This window comes from Electrophorus electricus, chromosome 16 (assembly GCF_041902795.1).
Source record: "Electrophorus electricus isolate QZ-2024a chromosome 16, ASM4190279v1, whole genome shotgun sequence".
Lineage (NCBI taxonomy): Eukaryota > Metazoa > Chordata > Actinopteri > Gymnotiformes > Gymnotidae > Electrophorus > Electrophorus electricus.
In genome coordinates, this window is record NC_137512.1 from 25,180,001 (window position 1) to 25,190,000 (window position 10,000).

The 10,000-nt window shown below is 44.4% G+C and overlaps 1 protein-coding gene across 5 annotated transcripts in view; it reads left to right on the plus strand.

The window, feature by feature from the left end:
* The window catches only part of ano1b (anoctamin 1, calcium activated chloride channel b), a 41,790-nt gene that overhangs the window by 9,058 nt on the left and 22,732 nt on the right, over positions 1-10,000 (plus strand). For all 5 annotated transcript variants that reach the window (XR_014117572.1, XM_035532147.2, XM_035532150.2 and 2 more), the window contains 8 exons: positions 2,252-2,587; positions 5,340-5,438; positions 5,534-5,685; positions 7,087-7,141; positions 7,504-7,555; positions 7,881-7,936; positions 8,417-8,458; positions 9,960-10,000. The exon at positions 9,960-10,000 is cut by the window's right edge and continues 24 nt beyond it. Coding sequence is in view for 4 of the 5 variants with exons in the window: in XM_035532147.2 (XP_035388040.1) it covers positions 2,252-2,587; positions 5,340-5,438; positions 5,534-5,685; positions 7,087-7,141; positions 7,504-7,555; positions 7,881-7,936; positions 8,417-8,458; positions 9,960-10,000 (833 nt within the window). In the remaining variant the exon portion in view is untranslated. The remainder of the gene's footprint in view (positions 1-2,251; positions 2,588-5,339; positions 5,439-5,533; positions 5,686-7,086; positions 7,142-7,503; positions 7,556-7,880; positions 7,937-8,416; positions 8,459-9,959) is intronic.

Consider the following 10,000-nt stretch of genomic DNA (forward strand, 5'->3'; position numbering starts at 1 on the left):
ATAATAGCAAATCGACAATTCTGGCAACTGCTGTGACTGGAGAGCAGGGGGATTTGATGGCATGTTTCATCGTCATGTTCTTCGCTGTCATGTTTCATCGTCATGTTTCGTGTGTGTGTAAACAAAGTCCTCGTGCCCTTCTGAAGCCCAGCTGCTAATTCCAGTTCAGCGCCATCTGCCAAAAGGCCCAGTGGAATTGCAGAAGTTGAGCCCTAATTTTGCAGTGGTTTCAGCTCATCACAAGTCCGAACATCGATCAGGTCTAAATCAGACTTAGCAATTGGGAGAACAACAAATGACCGACTGTTCCTGAATATGTGTTAAGAGACAGAGAGATCTGGTTCTATGGTACGTGCTACGGTGAGAACTGTTGACATAGCAAAGATGCAAGTTATTCAAGGCTGTCATATGAGTTTTAAGATTTTAATCAATCACCAAAGACTCTGCTTTTAACTGTAATATCCCCACATGTCATGTTACTCAAATGCAGTATGTGTGGTGTAGTGGAATACCCTGACTGATAAATCTAGAGTAAATGTAGATTAAACTCACCAGTAATTGTCTGCTAGTTTCATCCACATGAAGGGGTCATTATTCAAATGGGGGCCACAATGACAAAGTTTAAGCCATTAGGGATTTTAAAATTAATATTTTAGTTTAATTAAGCAGAGATTTTAGGATTGCTCTGAATACTTTTTTTCTATATGAAGATGAATTATTTCCCTGTTCATAATAAGATTTATTCTTATGTATAATAAGGTTTATTCTGTTTCACAGTTATAATTAAACTATTCTTTCCTGTGCTACTCTACCCTTTTCTGTGTGCCATGACTTCTCCATTTCCAGCCTGTCTGATGAGAATTGGGCTTTTCACTGATCATTCAGACACAAAGATTTTCTTACATTGCCCCTGTAAATTTCATGCATTTTAACTGTTGTTGACTTGGTCATTTTGGAGGCAGCCAGCAGCAGGTGCGGAAATGTGTGTGTGTGTGTGTGTGTGTGTGTGTGTGTGTGTGTTTGTGTTTGTGTGTGTGTTTGTAGCATGTGTGTGCATGTTTAGCTTTTGTGTGTCTGTGAGTGTGTGTGTGTGTAGCCTGTATGCGTATATGTGCTGCTTGTGTGTGTGTGTGTGTGTGTGTGTGTGTGTGTGTGTGTGTGTGTGTGTGTGTGTAGCCTGTATTTGAGTATGTGTTGTGTGTGTGCGTGTAGCCTGTATGTGAGTATGTGTAGTTTGTGTTGTTTGTGTGTATGTGTGTGTGTGTGTAGCATGTGTGTGCATGGGTAGCTTTTGTGTGTGTGTGTGTGTGTGTGTGTGTATGTGTAGCCTGTATGTGTATATGTGCTGCTTGTGTGTGTGTGTGTGTGTGTAGCCAGTATGTGAGTATATGTTGTTTGTGTTGTTTTTGTGTGTGTGTGTGTGTTTAGCGTGCAAGGCTGAGTGTTTGCCTGGGGCGGGGGTGACCCCACTAGTTGACGGTAGGAGATGTGTGGAATGTGTCTCACTGCAAGAGTAAGTCTGGAGTCTCATACGGATCATGTTCCACCCTGACGCTGCGCAGCCTGCCTCTTAAAGCCAGCAGCAGGCGTGGATCACGCGTTCACACGCCACACCACTAAACCTACAGCATTAAACGCTTTTCTGTGCTCTGGCAGAGGAGGCGCTTAATGTGACATAATGTTTATAGGAATAGCAAAGGTGTTAGGTCAGTCCTATCAATATACTCAGGCTGGATTTTTGAAAATATTTTTACTGTTGATAATGTGGTTATGCTAAAGTTGAGTTTACATTGCAGTCTGCACTGAACTTGGCAGGTTGATTTATTTATACAGAACATAAACATTGCAAACATTGTAATAATCAGACTATCACTAATACTGTATAATGTCCCATTTAATCAGACTATCACTAATACTGTATAGCACCCCATTTAATCAGACTTAAACCTGTCTGACATGAATGTTGTGTGATATAATCTAAACACAAGCCTGCGTACACCCACACAGGCCCACTGAGCAGGTGCCCACTTTGGGATAAACATCCAGTTTTAAATAAATGCAGATCAGTCCGATTAAAAACTCCAACTACTATGTAATCTGCTTCAAGCTATATAATTTGTGCTATTAATCTCTCTGGTGATCTGATTTCAGCCAGAGCTGTAATTTAAATGGCTCCTTGTGTTTTGTGTTTAAGAACAGTTGCTCCTCTGTGCACTAACACATCCCACTTGTCATGGTCCCCTATCCCCAGCTGCTCAGCACCCAGTCCCCAGAGGAGACAGACCAGTGCCGACACGGTCTTTACTTCCAGGATGGGGAGCGACGTGTAGACTACGTCCTCACCTACCAGATCAAGAAGCCCAGCGGTTCCCGCTCACGCAGACACTCCTCACGCCTGACGGACAACGCCCTGACCCGGAGCCTGCGCAGCAGCCGTGCCCCGACGGCCTGTGCCGCGCGGCCCGACCCCGAGCACGGCCGCGCGGACTCCGGGTCCGACCACCACGAAGACGACAAGCGACTCCGCCGTGAGGAGTTCGAGAGCAACCTGAGGGAGATGGGTCTGGAACTGGAGAAGGATGAGGGCGTAAGTGTGTGGGTGGGGCTTGCTGGTGGGCGGGGCTGGCAGGTGGGCAGGGCTTGCTGGTAGTGGATCTGCTGTCCGGGTCCAGACAGCCTTTGTCCTGGTGCCCTCAGCTCAGCTGGTTTTGTCAGACCAAGTGCTGAGAACGTTCACAAAAGCCACATTATAGTTTGACATTGCAGCATTAACAGAATAATGTCCACCTGCAGGTGACCTTTGACCTCTGGCACCGCATGACACCGCATGGCACCTTTGACCCTCTCCCTCTTTTATGCTTGACCATGAGGGACTTTGTGAGGACTTGACCATGCAGTTGGTCTCCGTATACTGATTGGTTAAATGTAGAAAATGCTAGTTTTGCACGTTGGTCAGTGTAGAGTTGCATTGTGTTGTGTGTAATGTTTATGTGGTGGTGGTGTTTTCTGGTTTTGAAGACTCTGATAGTTATTGGAATATTATGGTTGTTTTAGACAAGCAGATTCTCTCTGCTGATCTCTCTGCTGATCTCTCTGCTGATCCAGTGATGGGCTTTCCTGTCCTGGGAAGTGAACCTGCTTTGTGTCACGAAGTCAAGCATCCATGTGTGTTTTCGACACGTGTAGGCTCACTCCCACGGAGATAACACATTAGCTATATGAAAGACTCCAACCGTGTTGCTTGGCAAAATTCTCCACACATATCACTTTCCGGGAGTGCTGAGCATGGCGGAATGGCAGCTGTCGGGATGACTCCTTATGGCCCCACTGTAAGTCTCAGCCTTCCCAGGTCCAGGGAGAGGCATGTGTCAGGGCTGGCATGTCCCTGACATCTGGGATAGAGTTCCTTATGGGTGACCTTCAGACCCCAGGGCGCCTGGTCACATGGGAAATCAGCTTCCACAGGTCACAAGACATCCTGTAGCTGAGGGAGTAACACAGACATACACACATGTATGTTTATACCGTGTTTGGTATGTCACATTTATGCTACATATATGTGATGGGAATGTTCTTACTTAACCTGAAACCTGACCCTGACCATAATGTGGGGACCAAAAGGACGTGTGTTTGCATTTTGATGTTTTAAAAACAAATTTTTTGTAAAAACATTTTGTAAAACATTTTGCTTGTTCTGACAAGATAGATCTCCTACATAGCCAGCCGTGGATATGTTTGTCCTTGCACACACAAACACACACACACATAAAGGCACACACACACACACACACACACACACACACACACACGCACACACACACACACACACACACACACACAGATCTGGCTGCTTTGCGTCTGTCTCTGCAGGGTTCTCCCCTCTGCTCCTGGCTGCATACAGGCTGGTCACTGTCCGTGTGTGTGCCATCTCTGATCACAGAGGGTTTGCAGAAACACACAGATGTTTACTTTTATTGTTTTCCCTGCACAGAAACTCTGCACAGTGCTGATGTTCCTTTGTTTCACGTTTCCTGTTTACTTGGGCCGTGTTTGGGGAGTTTGAGATTAGTGCAGGCGGCATGTCTGTTGTAAAACTAGCCAAACTGGAGCCGTCCGGAACCAAAGACACTGACTCACATCTGCACACCATTCAAGTCAGCTAGTAAAACAAATTTACTCATGTTTCTTAGGTCAGCTCAGTTCAGGGAGTTTTTATGTCCAAGTTGAAGATGTTCCTTTAGCATCCTGCAATATTCATTCATTCTCTGGACAAGCTAGGTCTTCACATCACTGTGTTTGGGGGCAGTAATGTTTATATAGTCTTTCATCTCATCTTCATTCTACTTTCTTACCAGAAGGCAATATTAAAGTGCTGTGATAATCTTGCTGTGGTGATCAGATTTAGAACCCTTTCTCACAACTTTCTCCTAAATTCATCACCCTGTCCTGAAATTGTCCGTTTTGTTACTGCTCTGGAGTTGTTACATTCGGAATTCACTTTGGGACCACTGAAATAAAGCAACTGTAAACCATGTCAAAGATAATCCACTCAAATGGAATTGTTTTGCTATGTGAAAATAGTGTTTTCCCATTTCTGTTCCTGGATGACCTACAGAGGAATGACTTTTTACTTGTTCTGCAACGATTCCTCAGTGAGTCATTCCTAATTCCTCCCACCATGACTCCTTTGGTTATGTGTTCCCCAAATAACAGCAGATTGTGTCGATGTGGACCTGTTGAAATTTAACACACAAAGAGCTTTATTTGCTCTGTGGTTTTCAAACACTTTGACTTTCGAAAGCTTCTGACATTTCTTGATGTCAAACATCTCAAAGTAAGGTGCAAATTCAGACGCTTCCATTCCCAAACATTTCCACTTCAGTGGGGGTTCAGCCAGGCGCCATCTCTCCTGCCGTTTCGCAGCGGCCTGCACGGGGAAACAGGCCACACGACTGGAATGAAAACATTCTGGATTATCAGACATCAGCTCAGCCTGGACCAGTGGTTTGCAGCCCGCTGGAGATCTGTCCCTGTCATCATCACACTTTACCCAGAACATTACCCACATCTGAAAACAAACATCAGATGGATGAGCTGTGGAAACAACACCAAGGACTGTGATACGGGTTGAAAACCATTTCGGATTAATCTGTGTTTCTAAGTGGTGTAAGCATTTATGTTGAAATTTAAATCTAAAAACAATGGATTTTTCATGTATTGATGTGTGGGTAATTGTGGCTAAATGAGAATGTATTCTGCTGCTGTATGGGCCATCCAGGGAGATGAACCGTCAGTAATTGTTGTATTGTTGGATATGTTGTGTCTGTCCTGTGTTTCAGACTAAGACTCCTGGGGTGGGCTTTGTGAAGGTGCACGCGCCGTGGAATGTGCTCTGTCGGGAGGCGGAGTTCATGAAGCTCAAAATGCCAACCAAAAAAGTAAAGCTCTGTCCTCGCTTCACAGAAGCCGCTGGAGTTTCCGCTCATGGCTGAGGTCTCACACTGTGACTCTCTCTCCCGGCGTCTCCGCGCAGGTGTACGGGGTGAAGCAGGGCGGCAACGTGATGGAGAAGATCGGTACCTTCATCAGCAAAGTGACGGATCCGCTCCACCCAAACATCGAGGAGAAGAGGAGCGAGAACCTGAAGCACCTCTCATACCCATTCTCCAGAGAAAAGCAGCACCTGTTAGTGACTCTGTCAAACACACACTTCAGCCGGCCAATCAGATGCTTTGCTCATGGCTTTGTCTGAGATCCAGGGCAGTGACTTCACTTCTTTCACTGCTGAGCTTTGAGACTGTACAAAATATGAAGTGCATAAACTCCAACTAAACAAGCATTGAGAGCAATTAAGAAAATAAACACAAAGAATAACAAGTGGAAAGAAATAAAAATGCACTGTAGTGTTTCACACTTAAAAGTGCAGTGCTGCAGGATGTGAGGGGAGAGTGTTTCAGCAGAGCTCAAAGCCTGGCCAAATAAGGACAGCTTAGTTTAGATTTAAACACATCTAGTGTTGGGGCTCTTCTCATATCCTGGATCCATTTAAAAACAGTCTAAAAGCTAAGCGCTGCCTCTCCAGGCAAAGTCTGCGCCTTGAGCAGAACTAACCGACTAGCTCTGATCTGAGATCTCTGCCAGGCTCATAACAGAACATCATGTTCATAGCACAGCGAGTGTGCTTGCTAGTACAGCTTAGATCTGACACGGGGATTTTAGTGTGTGTGATTTCTGGCGGGGGTTGGGGGGTGTGCCGATTTGTACAGCTGTAGCTGGTATGGTAACTGTAAAGTGCAGAGCCAGTCAGACATATTGTGTTTTATTCCTCACCTTCCACCCTACTTAAACCAGGAGGAAGGGGGACCACTGTAGTAAACAAACTGTGACATCATCAAGGAGGAGCGAGGCGTGCGTGCGAGATGAGAACGTCTTTACTGAGTCAGAGTGTGAGCGTTTAAGAGCACTTCCCCGTAGTCTCATCCAGCCTCCACGACACACTGGAGATGCTTCCTTGTGATCTTAAATAGGACACGTTTCTGAACGTTAACGAGTTGCAGGTGTGTACGTTCGGGATTCGCAGACGGGTGAGGGACTGTGAGATGGAGCAGTGTGTGTGGGTGTGTGAGGGACAGGGTGTGTCCTGAGGCATGTCAGAGCCTGACCACTGGATTGCAGTGATCTGAACACTTAAGTGGACGAGTCTCTAAACTGCCCCCAGCTGCACTGCTGGATTATTCCGGAATGAATTACGCCCTACCATGACAGACTCCATGCTAGTTACTTCTAACTGTGCAGTGGTGATATCATGAAGACAGGAAATAAGGAGGAAGTGCTCAGTTGTGTAATATTAGGATTATATATTATGATAGACAGGGAAAATCTCACTCCTGGTCACATGTTTTTCTTTATCTACATTTTGCCAGTAGCTATTTCTGGGAGACATAGTGAAGCGCCCTGTTTAAAAATGTTTATAATGGAGATTTTTAGAATTGGAGAAATATGTTGTTCATTGGCTAGGCACTGTCAGGTCTGGGGACACGGCGTTATTGACTGTCGTCTCACACGCGTGCCTTTTCTTCTGGGCAGGTTTGACCTGTCTGACAGAGACTCCTTTTTTGACAGCAAAACAAGAAGCTCAATAGTAAGTATGAAATGGTCAGATGCTAAAACATTCCCCCTTTAACCTGTACCTCACAGGTGCTTCAGGGGTGTGTCAGGGGTGTCATGGGTATGTCACTTGTGTGTCACGGGTGTGTCTTGTGTGTGTCACAGCTATGTCATGGGCCTATCTTGACTGCTTGACCTTATAAGTCTTTGATAACCCTGATGATCTTTCATGAAAAATATTATTATTCAGTTATGAAAATAATAATGTTCAGGTACCTTATAAAACAACAATCACTGAATTAATAATAGTAATTATTATAACATTGAATTTTATACAATGTTCTGTGTGAAGTTTGTTAATTAATGTTTGGTTCTGTTTAATCAACCTTATTTTAGGTGTTTGAAGTTTTAAAACGAACCAAATGCACAAAATCGAAGTTCAGTATGGGTAAGCTAATGCCTGCTAATGTCACATTTCACCTGAAATATACAAGAGTGAATCTACTTGCTAGTTCAACATAATTTTTAGCTTTTTTGTTTAATGTTGTGTGTTGTAATGTTGTAACATACATAACAGGTTTTTCTAAGATTTAAAAAAATCTAGCATATGAATTCTAGTCATTTAACAACAACAACAATAAGGAAAACCACACAGTTCCATCCACCATCCACCAAAGGACAAGGTTACCCAGGTTACAGTGCTCTGAACAGATTAGGGTTCTCAGAGCAGAGAATGAACTGCCCCTGTTCTTCTTCCTCTCTCTGTTGGGTAGGAATAACCAGTCTGCTGGGAAGTGGAGTGTATCACGCCGCCTACCCACTCCATGACGTGAGTGTGGTCTACTGAGTGGTGTTTGATCTGAGGGGGTGTTTGGTTGTCTAGTGACTGGTGGTTAATTTGAGGGGGTGTTTGGTGGTCTAGTGAATGATGTTTGAGCAGAGAATGCATTTGATGGTCTAGTGAATGGTGTTTGATCGGTGTGTGTGTTTGGTGGTCTAGTGACTGGTGTTTGATCTGAGGTTGTGTTTGGTGGTCTAGTGAGTGGTGTTTGATCTGAGGGGGTATTTGATGGTCTAGTGATTGGTGTTTGATCTGAGGGTGTGTTTGGTGGTCTAGTGAGTGGTGTTTGATCAGAGGGAGTGTGTTTGGTGGTCTAGTGAGTGGTGTTTCATTGGTGGGGTATGTTTGGTGGTCTAGTGTGTGGTGTTTGATCATGGGGTGTTTGGGATGTTTGGTGTGTTTGGGATGTTTGAATTGTGTGTGAGAGTTTTGAGATGTGAAATCCACTTGGTGTTTCCTCACTCACAGGGTGATATAGATGGAGAGAATGTGGAACCCAATGACAGGAAGGTGAGTGTTCACACACACACATACACACACACACACACATACACACACACACACATACACACAAACACACACACACACATACACACACACACACACACACACACACAAACATACACACAGTGCCAGACTGCTGGATTTAATGTTAAATTCATCACTCTCATTGTATGTCCATTTGTGCATTATCTGGTCCATCTTTAGTAAACTTTAACTGCATTTTAAGTCGTTGCTATTGTTTGTATGTGCTTCTTTTAAATTACATTTAGTAGCTCCACAACAACAAACAGACATATATATATATATATATATATATATATATATATATATATATATATATATATATATATATATATATATATATATACTACAACAAATGAACATATATATAACAACAAACACATACATAAAACAATAAAAACACACTTATAACAACAAATAAACATATATACAACAAGAAACAGACATATATGCCCTGTGGGGTTTTCTTTGGAGTAGTGCTTCATTAGACTGGGCTCTAAGGAGGGTTCATTCAGACGAGGCGTGCCGTGATTCACACATGTACATGTAGTAGTTGATTATTTGCCCTTGCAGTGCACACACAGCCACTGCATTGTGGCTTAGATGGACTGTGAACCATCTGGTGTGTCCTAGTAATTAGTGCTGGGGTGTAATGGCAGCCTGTGTGTGTGTGTGTGTGTGTGTGTGTGTGTGTGTGTGTGTGTGTGTGTGTGTGTGTGTGTGTGTGTGTGCGAGTGTGTGTGTGTGTGTGTGTGTGTGTGCGAGTGTGTGTGTGTGTGTGTGTGTGTGCACTGAAGGCAGATGAAGCGTCGTGTCTGTAATTATCAAGACTCTAAATAGGCTCTGTGTTATTTTTGATACAGTGAGGCTGTGATGACAGAGAGATGACTGGGAGAACAGGCTCTGTGTGTGTGTGTGTGTGTGTGTGTGTGTGTGTGTGTGTGTGTGTGTGTGTGTGTGTGTGAGTGTGTGTGTGTGTGCGAGTGTGTGTGTGTGTGTGTGTGTGTGAGTGTGTGTGTGTGTGTGTGTGTGTGTGTGTGTGCGAGTGTTTGTGCAAGTGTGTGTGTGTGTGTGTGTGTGTGTGTGTGTGTGCATGCGTGCATGTGTGTGCATGTGCATGTGTGCATGTGTGTGTTTCAGAGATGCTCATCTGGGCTTCAGGTCAAACACACACAGAGGTGGTGTTCACTTCCACAGGACTGTTGTGGAATGCACAGCTGTTCCCGTGCTCTGTACGCTGTGAATACACACACACACACACACACACACACACACACACACACACTCTCTTTACCCTGATGTCATCAGCTGAAGATTCCTTTCACTCCCTCCCCCTTTGGACACAGAGGTCAGAGGTCACAGGAGCCCCTGTCTTTATGCTTGTAATCACATTTGCAGAAGCTCTTGATGAGATGAACTAGATCGGATTGTGTTGGACTCGAGTTCACACCTCCACTGTTTACAGTCCTGTGTGTGTGTGTTCCAGCTGCTGTACGAGGAGTGGGCCAGTTACAGTGTCTTTTACAA